The sequence below is a fragment of the Phalacrocorax carbo genome, chromosome 9 (genome assembly GCF_963921805.1).
Source record: "Phalacrocorax carbo chromosome 9, bPhaCar2.1, whole genome shotgun sequence".
Taxonomy (NCBI): Eukaryota; Metazoa; Chordata; class Aves; order Suliformes; family Phalacrocoracidae; genus Phalacrocorax; species Phalacrocorax carbo.
In genome coordinates, this window is record NC_087521.1 from 30,755,698 (window position 1) to 30,782,271 (window position 26,574).

The window sequence follows — 26,574 nt, forward strand, 5'->3', positions numbered from 1 at the left end:
TTTGAAAATTGGCCAACTGTGGGTATTTTTTCCCCCCAGACTATTGGATATGTACAGATTTTCCACGGAATTCACATAGGCAATATATTTGCATGAAATTTTCTTCCTTAGTAAACCAGATGAATTGCAGAACATTCTTAATTTCAAATGCTGTGAATTTTGTTTTACCATGGCCCCAAGATGCTTTAAGTGCTATGTAATACACAAGCACGGGAGGCTATGAGTTCATTTTTATATTTTTATTAACTTTAAGTAGCCTTAAGTTACTTGAAGTACAGCAAAAAGATACTAATCAGCATTACTCTTGCTTCCTCTCTTCCTGCAGTTGTACAATGCCCTGTGAGGAAGTTTGAGCAGTAAGTAATGTGCCTGCACGGTACTGCCGAACTAGAAGTGGGAACTGCCCCTTAAAAGGAAGCTGTTACGCTATTTCAAAACCATTTATTGGACACCGTACAGTGTTCCTCCTTATTTTACTAACTGGAAGGATTTATGTGGAGCTAGTGCACAAGATTCTACTTTTTATGTAAGGTAAGTTCATACTTTCATGCGAAGCAAATCTCCTACAACTTGCAGAGATTGCTGTGATTTTTTTTTTTTTTTTGTCCTACCAAGGCCTTTTTGTCCTGTTAGAGCTGTCAAAAGTGTAGATAACCAGCATGCTAATTCCAAGGACCACAGAAATGTATTAAGTTGTTCTGTAAGTTTCAAGATCACTTTGGAGATGCTGAGACAAAACGAAAAAAAAAATCCCAATCCCAAGACCACTTGAAGAACCCCAAAAAAGGATAAAATCAAAAAGTACATGATGAAAACCTGAAACATAGCTAAGTCACACCTCTTGGACAAGATTCCACTGATGTTTGTAACTGTTTGTGGTCTTTGTCGGGGAAACAAAGGTTATTATAACGACTTAACTTGTTACTAAAGCAAGGCTCTGGTCCCTTGCTTCATAAAATGACTCAGAAGTGCTTGGTCTCCCTAATTCTTCATTCTAAATAAAATAATTTTGAAGATATTTGGAGTAAGCATTCCTCCTCTGCTTAAACAGCTGATAGAGCGCAACTGATGGGCTTGTGGCAGTTCCAGTTTATGCCATGACCTGAAGCCAGAAAGGTGTAATTAGAACTCTTCTGATCAGCCCATCCTGGCTAAATATTACTGAACTGGTAACTAAATCTCCATGGACCTGAGATTTGAATCTTCGTCAGCTGCATATTGTGTTTGTTGCTTTTTCCATGAGACTTTCAGACGACAAGAGCGGACCAGATACAGAACTGCATAAACCTTTATAGGTACAAGTAATCTTTAATAGTCCTTTGACATCAGTTTAGCCATGATTTGCATATAGATTGCTTACTTTGATTTGTCTTTTTGCTTGTTAATTACTCTGTAGAAAGTAAAAGCAAGTTCCTGCCCAAAAGCTTAAACCTGCAGTGCATCGCAAATTGTCTCTTCCTCCATTTTCCATTTTGTAGTAGAGCCTTCCCTGTGCCTTAACCTTAGTCTGTGAAGAACAGTTGGATGTAGAAACACTTGTTTTTCTTTTCTGAAGGATCTTATTGCTCCTTTGATTGACAAATATTTATTACAGCCTTTATTATTGACTTAACTGAATGCTCTGGCTTTATACAAGTGACTTATTCTGACCGTGTGCAATAACTTTTCTGGATGGTGTGGCAAATACTTGGTTTACAGGTGATGTGGCATTGGTACAGTACACAGCAGCCCTTTCCAAGTACAGCTGGTACGCTTGCTTTGACTTACCTCTGATGTTCTAATCCTCCTTCCCGCTTCTAGGACTAATACTTTCTTCTCCTGTCCCCACAACTATTGAACATGGATCACATCCTAAAGAGAAATCTTTTATTTTTGAACTACGTAATAAATCATCTAGGTATGAGAGTGGACTCTAAACCTGCTAAGAATCTGTGGGGTTTGGTTTTTTCCCCCCAAGAAGTGCATGTACATTCCAGCGATGTGTAGGGGAGCCAAACTTGTTTTCTTTAATCTCAGGAGGAAGTAGCAAACTTCTTTTACACTGCTATAAAAAGCAATGAAAGGCTGTTGTTTAAATACATGCTTTATAATGAAATTCAGTGAAGTTCAGACAACAGCAAACTCATCAAGAGAATCTTATTTCTATGGATACTACCCTAAACTCAGTTCAACAGAACTAAAGCGTTTGTTCCCATGTGCTACAAGCCATTTTTCCTCACTTCACGGACACCTGCTTCTCACCTGCTCTTCAGCTTCTTCCCTTCAGGTAGCTCTGAAGACCAGCATCGTACCAAGCTTTACAGCCATACACCATGCTCAGTGATATGCTGCAGCACAAGGGTCCTTCAGCTCACAACGGAGAGCGTTCGTGCAGCCATCCTCTGCATAGTTGGGAATCTCTGTTCTTTGCTAAACACAGTGGCTGGTCTGAAATACACAGAGTAAGATTGTGGATGATGAGAAATCGCAAGAAAATGTGTCACTAGAGCATTGTAGATAGAGGGGGGGGAGGAACCTGTGTGTAGCAGAGGTGAGATGCTGGCATTATGGAGAATAAAAAAGGATTGTAGGAATGGGTACGGGGAGGACGTAAGGGGATAACAGAAGTGTTGGGAAGTAGTAGGCTGAGGAAGAAATTGGGAGTTGTGAACAAGGCATGAGCTGTAAATCCTTTGCCCTTTTCAGAAGATCCTTGCAGTTAGGAACAAAATTCCATCTCGTAGTCTTTTAATAACTTCTAAAACTTTTTTTTTTGGGTGTTTTTTTTTTTGCTTTTTATCCATAGCTGGTATGCAGTTGTGTCTGGGTATACTTAATATGCAAAAAGGAACTAGTTAGTTTCCCAAAGCTGGAGAATGGGGTGGCTATTTTGGCTTAGAGTTGTGGTCATCTGTTACGGCAGCTAAGTACAGGCAATGGACTGCTCTCATTTCTAATGTGCTTTGATTCCAGATAGTCTCAGATTCGAGTTTGTAGATGGATTCAGCAGTTAATCTTCTCAGAATTAAAAAAAAAAAAAACAAAACAAAAAAAACAAACCAAAACAAACCACAAACCCCAAAGTTTGTTTTCCAAAAGTTCTTTTCCTCTTAAATGTATACGGCTAATTTGACATGATAGCTTAGCAAGCATAAACAGAAAGTACGTTGTTCTTCTATATCGGTTAAAGACAAAATTTCCCCTGAATTATTTAATCCGTCACATGTCGGATCATCTCTCCTGGTATGCCAGTAGCCATGTTTGGATTGCTCCTGCTGTAGAGATTTCAGTCCTGGTGCCTAATCAAGTCCACAACTGCCTTGGGAAGATTGTGAGCTAAAATGCCTGGTATGAAGGGTTACTTTGCAACTGCGAATCTCACGCTGTTAAGCAAAGGGATGTAATCATGTTTGCTTGTACAGAATGATTAAATTTCAGAACATGATGACCTAGATTTCTACTAACCTGCAAAGATTTTAAAACTGAAAATTTAGAGAGGCTGTTACCTGTGCTTCCACTGTACACAGTGTGTACTTTAATAATTTGTTTTTGATGATTTACTATTTACAGCATTATTCATGCCATAATGGCTACCAATTACTTAGTAGTAATTGCTGTGACTGCAGTGGATCAGTTGCAGATGCTGGAACTATAAATTAAATAGAGCTATTACTCAAATTGACGCTCGCCGCTTTAAGAGTTAGAATATTTTCTCTGGGCTGGTATTTATAGGACATAATACTGTCTCTTATTTTTTTTAATAAGGTTTGAAGGAGTAAAAGTCACCAACGTCTTTAAGAGGGTGGTAAAAGTACAGAGTCAACTGGTTTAGCATTCAGACTGATTTCATACCAGTGCTAATTAGCCCTGCATTGTGCTTGCCTTGCAGCAGCAGTCCTGTTCTTTCCTGATGCATTGGCCTTGTGATAGTATTGGTATTGTGTCTGGACTTCAGGCTGACTAACCTTGCTAATATACAGCTGAAAGAAAAATAAAACATTCTTATGGTCAGATTTGGCTCTTTTTACTTAGAGGCATGTCCAGGCATCTTTTTTTCTTTTTTAATTTGGTTGATGACATTTCTTTCTTGTCAATGCAGTTAAACATCTAGTTCAATATACAAGGCACTACAGTAGTTACACAAACACCTTATCTTTGATACAGCAGTTCTGAAATATGTATCTGGTCTGGTGGCTTAGTGCTTCTTCTCCTGAGCTTGGAATTTTGGGGGGGGGCTAGTCTTGGAATTTTGGGGGGGGGCTAGTCTTCTGTAATTTATCTTGGTGTCAATCAATTTCAATCGGACTTAGAAGACCAGATGTTGAAGCAAAGATGAAGAACCTCACATGTGAATGTGCTGGCTTAATACTGAGGTTGTTGGGAAAACCCAGGAAGAAGGGTAATGGCTCAAGCTAGGCTAGCCTGATTAGTCTTGTATACATACAAAAAGAACTGAGAATGTTATTGGATGATCCCTCCCTGATGCACTTCAGGTGCCCTCCGCCATCACTCACATGGAAAGCTCCTGCTGTACTCTCCAGTTTGATCTCTCTGCTTCAGGGAAGAAAAAGGAATTCTTGCTGCTAACAATATTGCCAATAAAAACCCGAATCTGAACACGTACAGCCCTAGCATGGGTGTTCAGAAAGAGAAGGCAGCCAGGAAAACAGAAGTACTTGTCTGCAGTCTATTTTCCCTACCTGAACTATGCCTGGAGCATTTGCTCAGCCTTTCAGGGAGTTACAGAGGACTGTTGGGGAGGATGAGGAGGAGCCCACAGTGCACAGCCTAATTTTCTGCATTGAACAGGATCAAATAAAAAAATCTTAAACTGGTACCTTGTGCAGGTCATGAGAAATTGCAAGCATTGTTACCAAGAGTAGCATTATTAAAATAAAGAATTCCTGCAGCTAAGAGACAATGGGGGCAGCTCTTTTACTGCAGGATGCAGAAAGTTAGCTCAGGTTCTGTGAAGTCAGAAGCTGTGAACTCTGAGCTGACCTCTAAAATATGGTCCTTATCCAGAAACTTGGCTTTGTGATCAAAACACCCTTTATTATATTATGTAATTAGAGTGTATAATTTAATCAACCTTTGATTTTGGTTTATTAAGTGGCAGTTCAGCGCTAAGTGGCGATTAAACATTACAGTACCTTCAATAAATCCAGGAACTTGATAATCATCTGTCATAATAAATTTGCCTCGTTTCTACATTTTGTGTCAAGCTCTGCAGGAAGGATTGCAAAAAGTCAGGGAGAGAAGTTTGCCAACTCTTCCCACCCCACCCCCACCCCCCCCCAACAAATAGACAAGGGCTGAGAAGTGAAATAACCCAAACAGCTGTGATAGAGCTAGAGCTGTTGTAACTAAAACTTGCTGCTTTGGGGGAGTCAGCTGTAACTTTTAAAGATATTTAAAATAAATCCCCTTTCCTCCAGCTTTTAAGTCCTGCCTGTAAAGTAACTTTCGAGTTACAAGTGATCTCTGGAGCAACTCCTGTGCAATTACTGTGCTGAGCTTTACAGATTAATTTCTACCTCATCTATACTGCAAGTCAGCAACATTGGTGTGCTATCAAGAAAATTGTACTTTCTGTTAATACAGCTGGATTCATCTGGGCGTCCTGAATACCAAATCTGTGGCTGTAGAACTATGTCATCCCAGTTGATCTCACAGCTGTTTTTACAACGTGAACAATGAACAGAAGGTATTTGTTGAATTTGTGGCAATACTAACCACCCCAGGAAACTCAGATGAAAATCTACAAGCTAAAAATATTTCTCAATGTAATATTGACATTTACAATACAGCTTCAAGTATGATAATGTATATTGTGTTAAATTTAATATTGAGTCTTCAGTGAAATCATATACATTGTGTTTTGAAGTTTTCAGAACAACCCTCACCAATTTGAGCAGTGATGATTAGTCCTGGGCAACGGATTTCAGCGGGACCAGGCCCACAGCAATGATGGGGGGTATTTACTGGGAAAAGAGTAAGCCTGTAATTTGGGTCTTTGTGCTTTGATATCATGTGCTTAGATATTTTTCTATGTTCAGTGCACCATGCAGGAAAAAAATGGCCAGCAAAATAATCATTAAAAGCAAAAATAAACAAAAAAGGGTACTTTTTCATGACGATGAATCGGTCTGGCTTCTGTGATACATGCTCGGCTAACAGGCATCTGTGAGCTGTGCCCCTACGACTCCTCACGAACACAAATATTGATATCTGGTCCTAAAAAACTACTTAGCAGTCTTTAAGCTGAAATCTAGCACCATCAATGCATCTGTGAAATATGCATTTCACAATCGACTGTGTCAGCGTATCGCAGAGTGATCACAGAGAAGGGTATTCTCAACTCACTGAAAGATTATTGCGCTGGTAGGTATGTAAATAGCTGCAGTAATAAAAATAATAGGAGTTATACTGGAGCACATAGAATCAAAGTTTTGCACACTACCAGTGGCAGGCAACTGAAAGTGCTGGTACTTCAAAGTGTATTTTGATCGACTTTCTGCTTTTGTTACATGTTAAGAGTTCAAAAGGCCATTAAGCTGAGGAACAAGTCATGTTTTTCGTAATGTTCTGTGGTTATTATCCATGTGACTTGACCATATTATTGGGTTTAATAAAGCTTTTATATCTCGCTAGAAAAATATAGTCAGCTCAAATGTTTAGATTTTAATTTAAAAGATGGCAATGAAAACTAAGCTGATGAAAATATTCCCGTTTAAAAATACTTCTTGAAATAATTATTTATGACATTTGTAATATTATTTACCACAACTTAAAAGCATTTACCAGAAAAGAGCACAGATCTGGTTTTAACTGGTACAAAAATAAAGGTACAAATCACTTCTCTCACTGAGTAACATCATCTAAGATCATGGACTAATGCAATATTCTGCAACTGGGGCCAAACTTCAATGCAGAAGTTAATTAAGAACAAAACAAGGAATCTTGGATTCTAACACTCTGGGCAATATTAAATTAAAAGTTAAAAGCGAATGTTAAGTATGCTGTCCTCCTAATAACGTCTATGTGCTAGCCTATTAAATTATAAATAAAAAAAAGGGAAGTAATGGTCTGGAAAACTGTAACAGCGAGCCGATGGGGAAGGAAACGTCATCAGCCTTCGTGTCCCTCCTCTTGTTTGGATCCGTCCCAGGTCTCTGCTCCCGCTCTCCCGCCGGAGGGGAAGGGCGGCCCGGCCCCGGGCCCCGCAGCCCGCCACGGCCCGGCCGCCGGCGGGAGCGGGTGGCGGCGCCGCCACGGAGCTGCGAGGGAAACCCGGTCCCGGGGCCCGGTGACCGAGCCCTGGGCTCGCGTGCGCGGAGGACACTGGGCCCCTCGGCACAGCGCACTCGCCTGAGACATCAGCGGCTGCCCCGGGACGCGGCCGCCCGCCGCGATGCCGCCGCCCCTCCCCCTCATAGCCCCATAATGGCGGCCGCCGGCGCCGCCCGGCCGAGAAGGCCTCGCCCCCCAGTGCCGTGGCAACGGGGCGGAGCCCTCCGCCGCGCGCCGCCGCCGCCGGGAGCCAATAAAGTTGCGGTGATGGGAGAGCATTGAGCCACGCCCCCTCCGCCGTCCTCACCAATCCCCTGCCTTCTGCGTCGCTTCCTTTCCCCGCCGCCGAAGAGGGAAGATGGCTGCCGGCTGAAGCGGCCGGGGTAGCCAATGGGGTGCCTGGGGAGGGCTCTGGGGCGGGGCCTAGAGGCGCACGCGGCGGCGGTGGCCGGCGGCGGTACGCTACGCGCCGGGACGGGAGGGGGCGGCGGCTCTGAGGGCCGGGGTGAGGGACTGTGCCGGGCTGGGGCCGGGGTGAAGGACCATGGAGAGGGGCTATGGGGGAGGGCCGCCGCGGGTATGGCGGGGTTCGCTCTGGAGGCGGGGGGACCGGGCCGGGGGGGGGGCCAGGGCCGGGGGAGCCCTCTGTGGCGGGTTGTTTGGGGAGGCGTCCCCTCTGCTGGGGCGGGACACCGCCCCGGTGGGGTTTGTGGTGAGGGAGGACAGGGCGGGTGGCTTGGGCTGGCGGAGCGACCCGCCGGAGATGCCCCTGCGCAGGGGGTCGGGCATCTCTCGGGGCGTGCAGTGCCCGGCGCGGTGGGGGGGAGGAAGGGGCGCTCCTGAAGTTCCGTTCCCTCACCGCTGCCTTTTCTTTTTCCATTAGGCTACACTGAAGCATCTGTTGCTTTGCAGGCAGCGATGCTGTCTGTGTCGCCGGTAAAGCCTGAATAAAACCACTCGACTTACGCTGTGAGTTCATCCTGTTACTCAGTGGAGCCTGGAAGCTTAGGGCTAGCTGTGCTCTCAGAGCACTCTGACCAGGGGGTGGAGGGCTGGTGGAGGGTTGGCGCTGGCCTGGTCACCCTTTTCAGCTTTGATGCAGTGTCTGGTAGAGACTGGGCTGGAATTGAGCCTGGCTTGAGGGCTGGATCAACGTATTGCTAATTTGGGCAGGCGCATCTCATTAGAGTTGTGACTGGCCACTTACGGCTGTCAGGGTTAAAGTTAGGACCTGTATTGGCAGATAAAATATGTTTATTAAGTTACGCTGATTCACCTGATATTTGGTGAAAATGGGGATCTTTTTTAATAATAGTAACAGTTAAAAAAAAAAATCTGGAAAAGGTCAGAAGAAGAAATAAAAGTTTTGGTTTGGCTGTTTTGTTCCCTTGGGAAAAGGCAAAAATAAACTTTTTTTTTTTTTGGAAAAAAACCCCAACAACCAGAAGCTATTGCCAAAGCTGTAATGCTTATATCCTTAAATTATGTTTTATATGATCAACAGGTATTTCAAAATATGCTGTGTTGGATAATTAACTTTTTCCTGCAAGATATAAGGAGTGGAATTGTCAATGCTGTCTTACGTTAAGGACTCATATTGGTTACAACTCTATAATTCCAAATTAATTTTCCCTGGAAATGTATATTTGGGAGAATGCAGAAACATGAGGCCTTTTCTTAGTATGCTGGTTTTTGGGTCTGTAAAAACTTTGCTCTCAGAACTAATCTGTGTTAATGCCTTTTACTTCCTAACGTTTTAAGTGGGTTTCCCATTTGAGAGCAATCATCAGATCTGGTGAAGTGGGTGTGCAGAGCAGCTTGTATAATTGTCATTGTCAACAGAGAGACTGAAGCGGTTTCTGTTCATGTGTATCCCAAGGATTGCCTTCTAATTTTACATAAAGTTTACATGTTTGTTTCTGTTTGTTTAGGGCTAAAGACTACAGCAGCTATTTGCATTTTCCTCCAAATATCTTTTTATGGGGGTAAGGAACAGCCCTGTAGGGAAGGTGGGCCTGGGACTCCTCGGCGTAGGCTGTGACAAGGGGCCTGGCTGCTGCTTCTCTCTTCTCAGACTTTCTGGAAAAAAATTTCTTCCTTGTTGCCCCATAAGAGTTCTGCTGTACATGGGATGATCAGCCATGTTCAGGTAGCTTTTTAAGTGCCTTGAGTACAAGATATTTTGGTCTGATTTTTTTTTCTCTTTCATTGTGTCAGTCTTGAGCACAAGGATCCTTTGCTGGGCAGCCCTAGGGTCTGGTCTGTACCTGACTCTGTGGGCAGTCTGGTGTAAAACCAGACTGCTGTCATGTTCTGACTCTGCTTTCCAGCTGTGTTCTGCAGCTTCAACAAGCTTTCACTGTAACTGTACAAATAATGTGACTTCTGAGCTTTTCTGAAAAAAAACCAAACTAACAAACAGAAAAAAAACCCAAGTGAAAGGAAGTGAGCACTACCATGCTGATGAGCCGTGTTGATGTAAAGTTGCTTGTGCAGGCTTCTAGGGTTGGTTATAATTGGTGGGTGAAAAGGCGGCATCTTTGGGTCAGCTCTTCCTGTGTGAGGACAAGCCTGTTACTGGATTTCACACCAGGCATAAAAAAAGAGCACTGAGACTCGTGAACTGGAGGCTTGGCAAGGCCAGGTTTTGGGAGACGAGGGTTTTGTGGCTTGCAAGCAGCTTAGGTGTGGGATGGACAGTAGAGGACATAAGAAAGGTGGGAAAAGAGGGTGTTGCCTATAGCCACGTGGGGTTGGGAAGTTCAACTTCAAACAAGCCTTTGCCTTCTTCAGACTTAGCCTGACCCACTATCCACTTCTCTCTTAGCTCGTCCCCTTCTCATCTTCCAGCACTTTAACTGTCTCTTCCTTTAACAGAAGTGTTAAATAAATTCTTGCTGCTGCATTGTCCCCTCTTATTTCCTCCTGCCACCTGCTTTTCCTTCCCCTTTCTTTCCCTCTAAGCTGCCCTCAGACTTCCCGCTTGCAGATGTGAAGCCCCACGAGAGAACAGCTCTACTGCAGCACCTCACACCTGCAAACCAAGCAGAGTTGTTGCTGGTTCAGATCTGGCAGAAGCATGTTATGTTAACTCGGGGGGCTGGCGCAGTCAGCGGCCAGAGATGGGGCATATTCAGTGGAGTCTGGGAAGGAGCTCAGAACATTTAATTTAGGGTTGGGTTAGTGAAATGGATGTGGATGTAACTTGGTGCGTGGATGTGACTAAACAAAATGTGTTGTATTAAGTTCTAAAATAAATGGGAGGGATTGTGAAATTCTATATAGAAGACTGTTGCTTTGGTAGATAAAGCTTGAGACTGGGAGTGGAGGATGTCTGATGCTGAAATCTTGCCTTCAGATTAAATTTCAGTAGTTTGGATGAACTGTTTCTGTGAGGCATTTTTGCCTTAGCTGACAGTGTGGTGCAAATTCCAACAAAATATTTCAGTGAGAACAAAGCAGGAGAGAGGAGTGGATAGCTCGCTGGAAGAAGATGGCAAGCCAATGTACAGCACTGAAATAATCATGCTCAGTTGCAGGACAAACACTGAGTAATTTCATTACGTTGTTCTGAAGGTCCCAGCACAGAATGTGTTTTCTGTCCTGTTTCTCGGCCCTACAGGATAGTTGAGCATTTGCAACAATCAGAATATTTTCTAGGTAGTGGCAGGAAGCAAATGTTGCACAGGTGTCCATTTTAACAAGTTCACATTAATATTTTCTTAAAAACTCTTCAGTCTGATACATTTTCATTCTGTTTCATTATGTCAAGTGTTGAACCCCAGAAGGACTATTCCATTTTCTAGTCTGATCTCCTTTGCAAGACAAACCATCTGTACTGCTGTTCATATCCTTTACAGACTTCACATAAGTTTATCTCCCCTTTTCACATTGATCTGAAGGCACTATTTGCAGGCTGTTAACATTCTCAGATTTTTGTTATTATTTTTATTACTCTATTTGTATTTTTGAAAATGTTTTGAGGTGACCTTATGGTTAGTTTCAGACTAAACTTGCAACAGATAGAGGAATGAAATTTTTTTAAAACCTCTTAGTCCCTATTGTTTTGCTCTTTGAGACTTGTTGTTTTATATTAGACTTCACTGGGGCCTTATAAGGGCACTTGCTATTTTTCTTCAATTGTCTAGTTTTCCAGCTAATGAAAACTTAATGAAAATTCAAAACTAAAGGGTTTGAATTTTTTAGTTGATTAGCAACTTTTCACTTGCACCTCCCTCTGCAGCCAGCCGTAACTACTGTGGTCCTTCTTTTTTTTCCCATGCCTGTTACTTCAAGGCAAAACCATTGCTGAGCTTCTCATTAAAAAATAAGATGTAAAAGTGCTGTACAATTGGTAAGTAGTTAAATTGGTGAAAAGGCAACCCAGCATTTAGCTAAAATTGGCAAAGTGCTTGCTAGATGGGGTTACTTGATGGCAGTACCTGGAATAGGAAGCTTCAGATATTGATCACTTCTGAAAAATTTGAGGATCTTTGTGATAAGCCTATAGGTATGTTTATTTGCTATGGGAATGACAGAGAGCGCTGGAATTAAGTGTTGTTATTCCTTTGTGGAATCAGGAGGGACAAGCAGATGGCTGTGAAAGCAAAAAAATTCTTGTTTAGAAACATACAGCTCTTTTACTAGCAAAACTAACTTGAGTTTTTGTATATGGTTTGTGGAGGGTTTTTTTGAGGTAAGCGAAACTGATTTTGGCTTACTCAATATCTGTCAATATATCTAAGGAAGTACATGACTGAGTTCTGAAAGGGGGAAGAACAGATTTATGGAAAAATGAATTCTAGTGGTTTAATGTCTTGGATAACTATTACTATATATGTGTATTGAATGTTGCTGCTTCAGGAGTGTTTTTAAGAGCCAAACGTGTGTGTAACAGATGGAGAGAGGAAGAGTTTTTTAGTTTTTGGATTTGGCTTGTCTCCCCCCCCCCCCCAAGAAAATTTAGTGATGGGTGTTTCTGGACTTGACACTTGCTGGATGCTTAGAGAGCAAATGCAAACACACAAAAGCGAGTTGTTCCAGGTATGTGTGTGTTGTGTGGAAATACAAGAGTCGCATCTTGTGTTATCATGAAGTCTGAAAGATCAAAAGTTCTGAACTGAATTCACAAAATCAAGACTTAAAAAAAAGAGCGTGTAACTTATTTTTGATCTTTTTGACAGATCAGAAAGAAAAAGTTACAGTGTAGTTGAATTTTGGGGGTTTTTTCTTCTCCGGTTTTTGGTGCTAGACAGTGCTGAGTGAAGGTTATGATTTTTGATTAATATCCTCTGATTTGAGGAACTGAGGCTTTTAAAAGGAAGAAAAAAATGCTAGTACCTTAATGTTATTGGCAGTACTTCAGGCTTATTTCCTATACCTTGCACTCTAAATTAAGTTTTTGTTTCCTTGAATGCCACTCTGTTAAGGAGACAATTAGCATATCATAACTGACTAAAATTAGTGGAGGAGTATGTAGGTGTAATAAAAAGAGTAAGTGCTCTCCTTTTGAATGGCACGGTCTAAATCTGGGACTGCAGCTCCTGGAAGAGCGAGTGAGCTGCTCCTGAGCGGTGGTCACTAGTGACATCAAGTGGGCTGAGCGTGAAACAACAGCTTCTGTCCGTCGGACACGCTTGGAACGTCCAGCCAGGTGAGATTGCCGTCGTGCAGGTGTTCTCTGCTACACTGGCGTCATGTTTGTGTCGCACGGAGAGATGCGGTCACTGCAGGACACAAAGCCTTCGGTTCTACGTTGCAGTGACGGATAAACATTCAAACCTGAGAGGGAGGCGTCGCACTTCCCACACAACGGTCTTTGCAAAAAGATGTGGCTGCTTGGAGGGGCGCGCTCAAGTCCTTCGACTTTTACCCTGGCAATTCAGGGGCGTGGAGTGAGGAAGCCACCCTCTGGGCACATACGTACACTCTTAATACTGCTTCTGAAACTATGCACTAAGCAAATGTTGTGTCTTGCTATTGTCTGTCTGGCAATGTGGTATCCTCCAGAAAGAAACGATGAGCCAGTTTATCGTGTAGTTGCTTGGTTTTCAGTCTGCCTTCCTATTTGTGTTCTTTGCTGTGCAAGGACAGTTGTGGGTGCCAGGCTGGTGAGGTTATCGAAATAGATGAAGACAGTCAAAGTTTTTGCCCCTGCTGTTTTAATTGGAAACTATTTTGAAAGATAAACTTTATAATTTCTGCTCTGAATTTTATTTATGGTCAGTTTGTGCTCTTAAACCGTTGTGCCAGTATTGTTCTTGAGTAGCTCCCCTTCCTCCTCAGCACTTATTCCTTTGATGTATTTGTAGATAGCAGTCGTATCCCTTTCAGTCTCTGTCTTTGCCAAGCTATACAAGGCAAAGCATCTCAGCTACTTCTTGTAAAATAAACAGTCCGTTCCCTGGATCATCTAACCCATCTTCCTCTGCACTTGATTATGGTTTAGTTATCAAGAGATTGGCTTCAGCGAAGAGCCCTGACGGCAACCTGCTATGACCCTGCGAAATATGGACTGACTAAAGCACTGAGAACAAACATGGTGCGAGAGCAGGGTTATTAAAATGTGTAAAGGTCTTGACTTTGCTTTTTATCCTTGTCTTGTTTTGGGGCAGCATTGTCTGCCAAAGATGTTGGAAAGGTCTTTGTGGATCTCAGAAAATTAAATTCCACACACAGGTCATAGGGTTTCATAGGTGCTAACAAAAGTACAGAGTTTTTGTTGTGATTTGCCAGCAGGGATTGTCTGTGTTGCTGCATACAGTAGGTCTCTTCATCAGAAAGCGATGGAGTATCAATACTTACATACTTGCTCCTTTGCCCTTCCCTTTCGCAATTCCATTTCTTATGACTGAGTCCTAAATCACTTATAGTGAAAAAGCAGTTGAATATGAACTTCCAGTGGAAAATCACTGTGCACTTGGATATTATAAAAAAGGAAAAAATTATTATTAAATCTGTGTATGGCATTGGTGAATCTAGTACTGGAGTGCTATGTATGGTTCAAGTGTAAACGCTGTCTAAAGGCTCTTGACAACAAAGAGCTGAAGAGAATGCCTTGCATGGGTACAATGTGCACATACTTGATGCCTCAGTGTCTTTTGTGGAGACTGAAAGGTAAACTCTCTTGAACAGGATAGAGTTAACATAGCTCTAAACCCCTTTATTTCAGCCTCTCCCATCTTACTGTTGTCACTTAGATGACATCCTTCCCTTTTGTCTGCTACAAAGCATTGAAAGTTGAGCTTAGGGCATGATGAGGATTCAGCAGAGCCTCCAGCTGTCAGGCTGTGCACAAAGAGCATGTTTTGGAAATTGATAGTCTGTGAACTGTTGTGGGTACGCAAGGATCTCCACTTTCTCCTGTTGCTTTGATGCTGGAGAGGGTCTGACACTTACCTTGATGTGGTGATGTTCTGGATTAGCTAAACATAAAAACATGGACATCATGGGCTGTGACTGGTGAAGACACCTTAGTGATCTGCACGTTCCTGGGGAAGCAAATGAGGAAAAAGTTCTTTCCCCTGCTTAGGCTTGACAAATGTTTGTGCTTCACGATGCATCTGGACCTGCGGAGGGTTGCTTAGGCAGTCATGTTGGCGTAGTGCTAGAAATGGCCAAGCACACGGATGTTGTGTTTGGAAAAATACTGGTGCCACATCTGCACACGCAGAGGAATGTCTTCTTATCAGTTCACCAGCAACATCCCTAGTGAAGATGAGAACTGTAGTAACCAATTCAAACGTGGTTTTTTAAGAAAAGGGTTTTGAAAACATGATAGTCCTGTGTTTTGAAGAGTGAGCTCTGGTAACAAAGTGTACTTAAGCGAAATTACTGTTGTGAAAGAACTTCTAAAATATTCTAGTAAATAAAACATTTTATCCCATTACAGGTATTTTGGCACCAATGTGTGGTAGTAGGAGCTATTTTCCCTGCTGTAGCTAAGGTTCTTTATATCCTTTTATTCCAGTTGCTGCTAAATTTAGGCTGAAACTTCCCAGGCTTTCTGTGGTGTAGAAACAAATTATTTGGAGGAATTTCAGCAAAATTTACTAATATTTGGGAAGAATCTTCTTACTTATTTCCAGGCTTTTTTAATATGAGGATGTTGGTACCATGTGGCAGTGTCTAAACTGAAGGAAATAAATGGTGTTGTCGCAAAGTCACTAAATTATTCATGCAGCTGCATAAGTAATTTTTTCCTTTCACCTTTCTCTGTAGGGTGGATTGTTGGGGTTGCCCATTCCTATGGTGGTTTTGTTCGGCTTAAAATGGCCCTGAAAATCATCGCTCTTGGAGTCCTTTCTTATAATCCCAAACTTGAAAGGAGATGGAGCCACTTTCCGATTGTGGAGTTGGCAGGTGCACTGCGGTGTTATTGTGACTTTCACATTTTATCTTGTAGTGTAGATGTTCAGAACAACGCTTTTTCTTCCGAAAGGCTGCTGCTGACTGTACTTACTAATGTTTGTGTACACAAGGATTATGAGTTAGGCAAATACTGTCTTTGTTTCACTGATTAAGAAAGTAAAGAGTGAATGTTGCAGCTTGCTGGGAATTACTGAGTAAACCGTTCTGCCGGAATCAGGACTAGCAAGTGTTTGTAGGCCAGGGTCTTGTTCAAATCCACTTGGACAAATCGCTTTATTTCTGGCGTCCTTATCTAGGAGATGACCATCTTGGTGCGTAGCTCTAGTGCCAAGTCAAACAACAAGCTGTTTGACCTTTTAACAAAAGAAAATGCTGTTAGTGAGGAGGCATGTGAGGAATAGCTTGGAGAAAGGTATGAACCTTCTCTTATCTGCTCATGGTTATACTGAGGAAACGTGAACGGAGAAAAACTTAGTATTATGCACAGCAGCATGTTGTACCCTACACGTTTGATTTCCAGCAGTTGCTGCCTGTATGTAATTGAGAGACTGATCACTTCTGTAGCTTATTTTCTTTGCTTATGGTTACAAAAAGTAATGTCAGTATGGTGTCTATGGTGGGAGGTGCTCACAAGAAAGGAAATGACTTTTCTGCGGTCACTGTGGTCTGATGAGATAAGCACAAATGCAGAAGGCTGAGACTTGGATTCCCTTCAAGTTCTGCAGCAGGTTGGCTGAATAGCTGTGGTTACGTTACAGGCAGCCATGAGGACACAGAGATGCCGTGTTCTGAAGCTGTGGCTGATTTATCTGGCATCTGCTGGAGTTTGAAGCATTGACATTTGCATAACACTTGGACAGTAAAGTCTTGTGGAGCTGTTGGGTGCACACATCATCTACCTTCTGGTCCTCGTGGGCATGTTAACCAATATCCTGGGTCCTGTCGCAGGAGGAGTTTGTTAGAGAAAAGGGGGGTGTCACAGAGCTGGCCAGTGCGTCCCTGGTAGATGCCTACCCTTCTTTGAGGAGGTGATCTGGATGCCTCACCCCATATGTTGCTAGCATGCTGGCTGGAGTACAGGTTAGGCACTGTCTGTGCCTGGGAGGAGAAGGGAGGAGCAGTAGATACAAACCTCATATTTGACCCCTGCTTCAGAGACTTCCTCCAGTGCAAAAGCTGAGGCCCAGCGCTAGGATAGTTTTCCTGGCAACTCTTGCCTCTTCTCTAGAATCCACCTGAGGATGCAGGGTTTGTTTGCCTGTTCAGAGGCCATGACTGTGCAATTTAGGCATTGATTAGGTTTCTCAGTGTGTTTTAAAATATGGTATCTTTGACAAAAACAAAGGAGAGTATATAGAATTTAGAAGATAACTGTCCCAATCACAGTATCTCTTTCTGCAATTTAACTTTTGCCTGGGAATTTTTCAGATCTGCCTTTATAAAGCAGGATTGCTTGTGCTGCAGCTTCTGTCATCTTGATCTGAGAATAGCCAGGAGAATAAAATAGAGGATCTCTTTTCCTTTTATTATTCTGCAGTCTCCTTTATTGGATGACCTCATCAACACCTGGATGCAATAACATCCTCTACCTGGTGAGGTCACTACTAGGAAAGCTCCCCCTCTTCCAGAAAGTTCTCTGTTGGATCCTGTTGCTCATGTCAGTGTGATTTGGTGACAGAAAGTCTACTTTGCTGCTCCTTGTTAGTAGGTCAGTGTCACTAGTATGGAATTGGATGAAAAGAGAAGGGTAAACAAGGAAAATTCTCAAACATGTTTGAAATGATATTTGACAGCTTCTGAGAGTATTTAGAAACTGTGTTTCCCGTGTTTTTTGTTAGGGTCTCCTAGGTAGTTTAGCTATCTGAGCATCAGATTTTTAAAATTTTTACTTAAATTCGAAGCCAAAATTAGTAATTTGAGCATTTTTATAGTTTTGTGTGGTGTTTTCTGGCTGCTTTGAATTTTTAAATTGTACATTGGATTATTCTACACTTATATTTTTCTTATGATGGCTTGTCGTCTGGGTCCTTTGCAGCTCTACCATCTCTTGATGAAAATATTCAATGTATGGGTTATATGATTTATGCATTTAAAACTACGCCTGGTCAAATCTAAAAATTGTTTTTGTGGATGGCTGGTATAATATTCAAAAAGAGGTTTTATTTCTGTAGCGACACGAGCACCTGCTTATGCCCCCAAAAGCCGAGTACACAAAAGCTGTAGTTTCCTTTTAAAAAATTATTAAACCCCAGAGCACTGAGCACCTGGGACTTTTCCCCTTTGTTCTCTCCTAGCACTGACTCTTATTTTTTTTCCTCTAACCAATACTGTTGTTTAAGGCCACTTCCTTGGTTTTCTGTCCCACCTACAGCTCTCCACTGTTGAACAGGACCCCAAGGTCTGTTCTGGTGGGAGGGTAGGAATTGATTTCATGGAAGCCGGATAGTTTGGTAGCCCTAATTGTTTTTTCTTTTGCTCTTCCCATAGACTTTGTTGTGGCAGCATTTTATCTTTTTCCTCCTTTCTGCTCTCCTGATATAATATTTTTCTCTGTACTGCAAATGCAAAATTACATGGAATTTTCTCTTGCTGTGCTTTACGTATGGAAACTAGATGTAGCTGATTTGAAAGGATGAAATAAGTCTCTTGGCAGTTTACATCTTGTCTCTGCACTTTAGCGTAGCCTCTCGCGCATCTCATTCCCTTCCTGCTTGATAGCCTAAATGCTGTTCTCTTTGCCTTAAAATGGCTTTGTGGGAATGCTGGAAAAACACCTTATCTCTCTGCTTTGGTAAAATAACAAAATCAGCTCTAGGAGTTTGTGTCCTGCAGAAATTATGCATGCCTGATGGGTGTTTTGTGCTTCCCCTCAGTGCTTAAATCATTTGGCTGATCCATCTTCTGTTGTGAAGTGGTGCCAGTGAGGAGAGGTCTCTAAAGGCATTTTGCATTAGTGAAGTGCAGCGTGCTAATGTGTCTCTCTCTCCTCAGCCAACCTTGCGCTTTGCATTTTTGTTTTAAAATGCAAACCACATGTAACATCGCATGCATGAATTGCTTTCCGCTGCCCAGAGTTTCAGGTTTGTTCTTAGTTTGTTCTTGAACTTTTAATAATCGTTAAAATAAAGGGAGGGTCTGTTTGTATTGTTTATAGTAGGAAAGAACAGTGCAAGATTTCATCTGCTGTTCAAATCCCTTGCTATTTTTGGTATTTGACCTCTGCAGAGAAGATTGCCAAAACTACAGGTTGTTTTCATTTTTATTATGTGTTTCTACCCTCCTACTCCTAAGTTACTCTTATGTTACTGATTAAATATTTGAGGAAGTTCCATTTCTCCAATATTTTCCACAGTATTTTTCAGAGGGGTGATTCTATGTTTCTATATGTTGTTGAGCTAACATTCCCTTTTGGAAACGGGAACAACGCAATTTGGCAGCATCTGGCGTGCACCACTAAAAAGAGAAGGAAAATAACTTCGGAATTGCTTGTTCATTTTTTGAAAAACTTTCTGGATGGAAGAGGAGTCATGAGCCTGTTGGCTTGAGTTGAGACTGCAACGTCTAGAACAGTGCACAAAGAGCACAGCCGTATATCCTGAGATGATATTAAATGTTTCATTTGTGCAGATAGGTGCTTAACTTCCATTTCTCTGTCATTGGAAAGGCCTGCTTTCGGCACCCCTGGCTGTTTGATTCTGGTCTTGCTGTGGTTGTTTCCACACTCGGCTGGTGAGACATACATAACAAAGGCATCTGAAAATCCTGTCCTCCCTCTTTGGCATCCCTTCCACTTCGTGCCTTCTATTCTAAAAACCAAGCTTATTTCTTTTTTTTTAAAGGAGTCTTGTAGGATGCCCAGGAGGTCAAAATATTTTAGGTTACTTTGGAGTACTGTATTTATTATGAGTTCCCAAGACGTAATGAGTTTTGAGTGTGCTTCAAGAAGCTTATAGTTTCTGGTCGTCGTGATATCAAGGAGATGTGCAGGGACTGCGTATAACTGTGAAGTTAATTCATGGGAAAGATCACATGAATGTAGTTCCAGAGGACTAGATACAGTAACACAGAAGTTTTCAGGGTTAATTTTTAAAAGGTGGATTTACCTTGTTCAGGGGTGCAGGTGTGAATGCAGATGAGAGACGCAGCTGTTACATGGGAGGAAAGGTGATCGCTGAGGATGGGATTGGACCTGTGTTTCAAACACAAGTGATTAGCCATAGGCAGACACCTTCGGCCAGATACTCGCGTCATCCAGGTGCTGGTGTTTCCTGGCACCTTAACATCGCCTGGATTCTGTCTGTGTTGAGACCAGGTCCGGACCATGGGCCGCTGAGTTGGAGTAAGTGAAGAACCTGAGTTTAGTTAACTCCTGCCTCACGTTCTGAGCAAAGGAGGTACCTTGGGGAAAGAAGAGTTTTTGTGCTCTCTGTGATTTTTTTTCTGAGACTGGGACAGTTCAAGAGCAAGCTGTCCATGCCCTGCAGAGTCTTTGTGTCAGATGGTTTGTCACATTAGCATGATCAGTTTTCCTCGCTGATCATGGCAACTGGCAGTTGTGCTGTATCCAAAGTATGTCAGGTGTGACTTTGCCAAAGGATTCTCTGTGGCAGAAACAAAGCAGATACCTGTGTTGTTGAAGTTAAGGAGTGCTAAACTAAAAGCGCTTCGCTTCTGTGGTGCAGAGCACCATGTGCTTTCTAGGTGGCTGCGGTCCAATGCTTAGTTATCTTCTATTGTGTTTGGAAGACCATTGTTTCCTATTTGTCTCATAAATTTAACACAGATCCTATTCCTGCCATTTAAACTTTCCCATCAAAATACAACAGTGACTTCCCCTTCTGAAGAGGAAGGGCTGGCAGCTACACCCTGAAGTTTGAGCATGAATTGTTTATATAACCTTCAATCACAATTTCATAATGGTCTGAAGACTTTCTCACTAGGGAAGACATTTTACTGAGGCTTTAACAAAAACCTGGCTGCCATCAAGTGCAATTTTAAGGCTTCTTAGTTGTTGCAGTGGAAATAGAATTGAAAACTGTACCCTCCAGCTTCCTGATTATATAAATTGCAGGTCTGCCTGCAAACATGAAGAGCATTTTCTAGTATTTCAGAATAGCTGTACCTATGTCATTTGGGGGTAAAAGCTGAAAGAGCTATCTTGGGCTAATTTTATTGCCCAGAAAATATTATTAGATCTGAATGAACAGGCTTTTGCAGACTCTGGCTTTTACAACTTGTGGGCACTTGTAGAGTTCCCTCACCCTCCTCTCTCCAGCAGTAAAAGCTCTGACATCGGTGTTGTAGAAACTGCTCATTGAATAATATTCTCTGTCAAAGTCAGTAATATTTAAACAACTGCAGCTTGCTTTCCAAATGGATGACATTTGTCAGGAACATGTCTGTTTGAATTTACTTGGCCTTTTGAGTATAAAAAGTCTGAATATTTAGAGCTTAAAATTGAGGTCAGTCTGGAAAACTACATTTTTCTTACAAAAAGTTTACAGAGAGAACCCAATTTTTTTTTTGGTAACCATAGCACTACAGGGTAGCTGGTTTATGAAAGCTTCTTTCTCCACTTTCAAGTATGTGTTTTTGAAACGGCATTTAAATAGAAGCTCCCATTGTAATTCTTCAGTAAATTGGATTAAGTAAGACTTATCCTTATTAGTAGTATTCAAATATATTATTTCTTAAATTTAAATTATTAATTTGCATGGAAGTTTAATAGTTTTGTGTTTGAGCAGTGTAGTGAGCAGTGTGGCAAGCAATGTTTGAGAACAGTCTGTTTTATGTAATAGTTCTAGTAAAAGCTTGTTCCATTTGAGGGCATACCCAGAAAAGTAAGCAGCAAGCTCTGTGGGCAGGGTTATGCGCAGGCTAATGCCAGCAAACACGTTGAACTTCTTCTCTTCAGAGAGGAAAGGAGTTTCCACAGGATGTCTGCGTTTTATGGCAAAAATTACTTGTAGATGTGCTCTGAAAGGTTGCTTTGATGTAGAAGATTAACCTGGGGACCTCATTGTCAGGATATTTCTGAGGCAAATAGCTTAGTGAGATTATTTGTGACTTGGGAATTAAGCTTTTATGAGTGTGCCTACTTAAGCTGTTTTTTAAGAATTTGCTCGTTTATCACATGGTGTCATGAATATTTGTAAGTACCAAATCGGAGGAGGGAAAGCAAAACCCTGAAACTACAAACAGCACCAAGAAGAAAAAGAAAGAATGCAGTTTTGTCATAGCAACTTTTCCTTTGTTGCTAGTCTTGCATGGGTCGTTAAAATAATCACCCTAAAACAAGTAATACATGGAAACTTGTTCATTCCATCCCTAAAAATCCAGCCTGAACAATTTGCAGAAAAAATTATGATAGGACAGCTGGGAAGGCATGAGAATATTTTCTTGCATTCTGGGTCTGCCTGATTTTCTTACTCCATTTTTAATCCATCTGGATTTTTTCAAAAAGGGCCCTTTCTCGCATGTGGTGACTAGGGCTGGGTGCTGGCCTAGGCCTTAAGGAAATAAGGAGATTTTCTGAGTCCTGCTCTACCTGAAATATCTGCTCCAGTGACAAGCCCCTAGAACCTGCTGTAATTCCCTTAATGTTTGTTTGTTTTTTTTTAAACTCAGAAGAGTAGTCTAATTGAACCTGTAGTTTTCACGTGGGGATGGTTATGCTTACTTAACAAACACCACCCACATCTTTCTTTTAAAAAAGGTTGTAGTTTGTGAACTTGCTAAAACCATGTATTTATTGTTTATGATGGCAAATATCTCTCTCAAAAGTAAATGCTTCAGTATTTTTCTGACTCTAAATTGATTAAAGCCTTTACTGCAATTACAGAATTGAATTTTCCTTTGTGTTATAGAAAGGAGAATTTTTTTTTTGTAGGGCACACCATTTTTCAGACATGGATCTACGTATGAGAGGATCGAGAGAATACTGTTTAATTTTGGTTTTGCTTGGTAAAATTTGAATTTGTGTGCATCACTGAAATAGTTTGGGTTTCTAGGAGGGTTCAGCAATGCCGGAGAAGAATTGCCTCTGAAGGGAAGATTTTTCAGTTGCATTCTGTGGTTTTATAGGAGGTTCAAAAACATTTCAGTTCTTAGGAGAATTGATGATAAAGGCAAAGGTGCTCAATTCCAGTGAATTCTACTGATGTCATGTAGCCTTTTTAGGTGGCCTGTGGTATGCTGATGGGTGTTTATATGCGTCATTGGGCACCAAAACACTTGTAAAATTTATCTCATCTGGCTGTTCCAGGCCATAGTTCTATGTAAGTTTGTTCTCGCTCTCTGCCTACCCTGTGCACATCCCTCAGCAGAAAAATTCACATAAGGAGCCTCCTGCAGTTGTCCTGATGCAAGTGTTTGTGGGCTGTGCCTCCTAGCAACTTCTTAGAACAAAAACTATTCCTCCTCAGGTAGTGGTGGTGACTTCATTTCCTTTCCACTTGTAGAGAACACCACTTTACTGTTTAAATTATAAAAATAATAAAGCAAATTTAGCTAAGTGACTTTCACAGGATTCACAGGCAAACTGTTTAATCTTTTAAGGGGATTACATGATGTAGCACTTACAGTCACGAGAGTCTGAACTCCTTAAGTCGGGGAGCCCTTTCTGGCTCTCTGTTTCTGTAGATGAAGTTGTAGCGGGTAGGGCACCAGGAGAATTGAATTTTGACTTCATGAATCATTTCTGTGCAAGATGCTTTTTTTAAAGCTAATATTATTTAAGAATGCTATAATTAAAACTCCCCTTGGATTTTATTTATTACAGGTTTCTGGCAGCATTAGGAACAGCATTTGAGATGACTTCAGTGGAGAAGATTGAGGAGCAGCTCGCTAGTCTGCGCATAGCAAAACGTTCTACGCTAAGTGAGAAACCCGCATACTTACTGGATATAGACGTTTCCAAACCTGCTCAATCCGAAAGCAGTCGCTTTGTGGCAGTTTCATGTTCTAATAAGTCAATTAGGGTATATAACCGGGAAACATTAAACTTCCTGCGGGAGTACAGTAGCCGTCCTGGGATACTTAACGGCGTCAGGTTTGCACACACGTGTGACAGCATAGTGTTTTCAGCATGCAGCGATGGTACAGTGAAATGTTGGGATATTCGTTTAGCAACTGAGAAAGCTGTGCAGATATTCAGGGGTTATCCTTCCAACGTTTTCATCAGTTTTGATATCAACTGCAGTGATCTCATACTTTGTGCTGGAACAGAAGAAGTTGAAAAAGACACGTTCCTGGTGTTTTGGGATGCGAGAGGTATCACAGACTGCGCCGGCACACCTAAAGAACCCTTGGGAGTCTATTCTGAAAGTCACAATGATGATATCACTACAATTTGTTTTCATCCTATCAAACCCAATTTGGTAGTTTCTGGGTCCACTGATGGGTTGGTTAATGTGTTCGACATTAACAAGGATAACGAAGTGGACGCTTTGGTATCAACTTGCAATTCAGATTCATCAGTAAGTGTTATTGGCTGGTCTGGAAAAGATTATAAACAGGTCTACTGCACGACCCATGATGAGGGATTTTGTTGGTGGGACACCGCTCAGTTAGATACTGAAGAACCAATAACACTGCTGCACGTTCCGGATGTCAGAGACGTGGTCTGCGCTGAAAATGACAGCTTAAGCTATCTGGTAGGTGGCTTGTACCACGAAAAGGCAGACAAACTCTTTCTTATTGGGGGAACGTCCACAGGAAACATTCACCTGGTCGGCTGCGGCACCGATGGCCTGAGCCTGGTGGGTGCCCTCTGCGGAGGGCACTCTGCCACCGTTCGCTCCTTCTGCTGGGACCTGACAGATGAGTCTCTGTTGACGGGTGGAGAGGATGCTCAGCTGTTGCTATGGAAACCCGGAGCTGTGGAAAGGTCCCTCGCAAAGAAAGTGTCTCTGAAGATCGCCTCTTCTGTGCAGAAGAGGGTGAGAGTTCACAACAGCTCCCTCAAAAGCAGGAAAAAGTAAAATTCTGGAAGGGGGAATCTCTGCTGTGTACAGTTTCCCTCGTGTCTGATCTCTCAGGCAATACTTGGCTGTGCTTTCTTTGGAGGTATTCTGTGGAGAGAACCGGTGCTTGGATTCTACCTGGGAACTATTTCAGTCATCAGAAGAATGCCTTTTTTGTTTTTTTTGCTTTGGTTTGGTTTTTAAGTTCCTAATATTAATCAGCAAAGAGTAACTGTTTGCTCTTGAGTTCTTGAACAATAGATCTTAAATCATATCTCATAAAAATGTTTCTGTGGTTGTTTAATGTCTCAGCCAACGTTTTTAATGTGTAATATAGGCCCGTGGCTTGCATAATTTGTTACCTTCCCACTGAAATGCCCTGGCATGTTTTAAAAGCTTTTGTATCTCCTGCTGTATTTTGCTCTCTTTACAGAGAACTTAATGAAATTGTCCAATATATTAAAAGATTTTATGTCACGTCTTAACGCCTGAAGGAATTACTTCTTGATGAAACAGAAAATAAGTACTGTTTTGCACTGTCATATCACTGGTTTATAACAAGCTCATAAAGCAGCAGTTGATGGAGCTGTATTTTTCATAGCAAAGGTATGAATGTATTCAACCAAACAGGAACATGTGATTCCAAGCAGCTAATTTTTAAGTCTATGAGAACTGTTAAACTGGCATTATTTAGGGCATATTTCCTGCATGAAAATACCCAAGAATCTTGCAGGCAGCTTCACTCTCTCCTGGTAAGTGCGTCTTAGGGGGGTGCACCTGGAAGACTGGGGAGGTCTTCGGTGGGTTAAAGAAATGGAAAGCTGTAATTACACCAGTAGTGCTTAAAATCCTAAACCCCGCATTTGCAATAAGCTAGTATCCCGTGCTGAGTGGGAACGTTAAACACCAAAAGTGAACACTGCCTTCTGAGACGGCAGTTATGGAGTAACAGCCCAGTATGAGGAGACTTAAACAAAACCTTTCAGAGGTTCATCTGTGTCCCTTAAGAAGTGTGTCCCTCTGCAGAGCAGTTTCGTGCTTACACATCTCCCTAGGACAGCTTTGGTTTAGTATTCCATCAAATACCTATTAAGTGATGCAGATATTGCCCAGTACGTCTGAAATGGGTGAGTCTTTATTCTGCTGCGCTGGCGGACTACGGTCTGCAGCTGGCTCTGCACGCCGTTACCTTCAGCCTTCTGAGGACCGCTGCAGTCAAGTGGTGGTTGGTAATTATGCCGTAGTCAACATATGTGGACTGCAACTGAAACCAGCACAAGAGTATTTAAGAACTGCGATGTTACGGAATAGTTGGCAAGGGAATTAAGAGGGGATGGCTGTATCTTTTTGCCTGAGGGTGGACGGGTAATTCTTTCTAAACAAGCTTTGAATGTCACGTTTAGAGGATTAGCCCCGAGTTCAGAAACGGTTTCCCAGGTACAGAAGGTACTTCTGGTGTATGGTTACCGCTGTGCCGAAGGTGTCTTAATCACCTCTGGAAGCCAGTGCTGTTCAACCACAAGTATCAAGTTTCCACATGATAGGTTTTACTAACTGTTGATCTTCAGCCACAGCTATGCATCCCTCGTCGTTTTGGGTCTGCCTGTTGGTGGTGATTACAGTGACTCACTTGCGTTTGTGACTTCTGGTTATTTAAAATTATAGCTTCAATTTAAGTGTCACATTTCTCAACTTTTTTATTTTGTGTTGAATTCAAGTTAGACCCAACATCTGGATCTGTCGCTTTTCAAATTACTCTGTGCTATTTTGAGACAACTTGGGCAGCGAGTGCCGGGGCTGTGACGCACCTGGATCATGCGCCCTTTCAAGGTTTATTCTCCCAGGTCACCAGTTATTGCCTGTTTCTGTGGAGTTAACAGTTTTGTGACTGAGTGCACCAAAAGCTTCAGACCCCTCTGAATTCACCGTAATGCCCTCATGGGCCTGACTTGGTTCAGCACCAGTAGTT

At 42.1% G+C, this 26,574-nt stretch overlaps 1 protein-coding gene across 4 annotated transcripts; it reads left to right on the plus strand.

The window, feature by feature from the left end:
• The first annotated feature begins 7,636 nt into the window (after nucleotides 1-7,636).
• On the plus strand, nucleotides 7,637-25,083 carry WDR89 (WD repeat domain 89). 4 transcript variants are annotated; one of them, XM_064460958.1, is made up of 3 exons: nucleotides 7,637-7,655; nucleotides 8,156-8,241; nucleotides 23,423-25,083. In XM_064460958.1, the coding sequence occupies exon 3, from the start codon at nucleotides 23,454-23,456 to the stop codon at nucleotides 24,621-24,623; it is 1,170 nt and encodes a 389-aa protein (XP_064317028.1). In that variant the 5' UTR covers nucleotides 7,637-7,655; nucleotides 8,156-8,241; nucleotides 23,423-23,453; the 3' UTR covers nucleotides 24,624-25,083. The 4 variants fall into 4 exon arrangements, with proteins under 4 accessions (XP_064317028.1, XP_064317026.1, XP_064317025.1 ...); XM_064460956.1 differs by lacking the exon at nucleotides 7,637-7,655 and adding an exon at nucleotides 7,698-7,729; XM_064460955.1 differs by lacking the exon at nucleotides 7,637-7,655 and adding an exon at nucleotides 7,699-7,777.
• The last annotated feature ends 1,491 nt before the right edge of the window (nucleotides 25,084-26,574 follow it).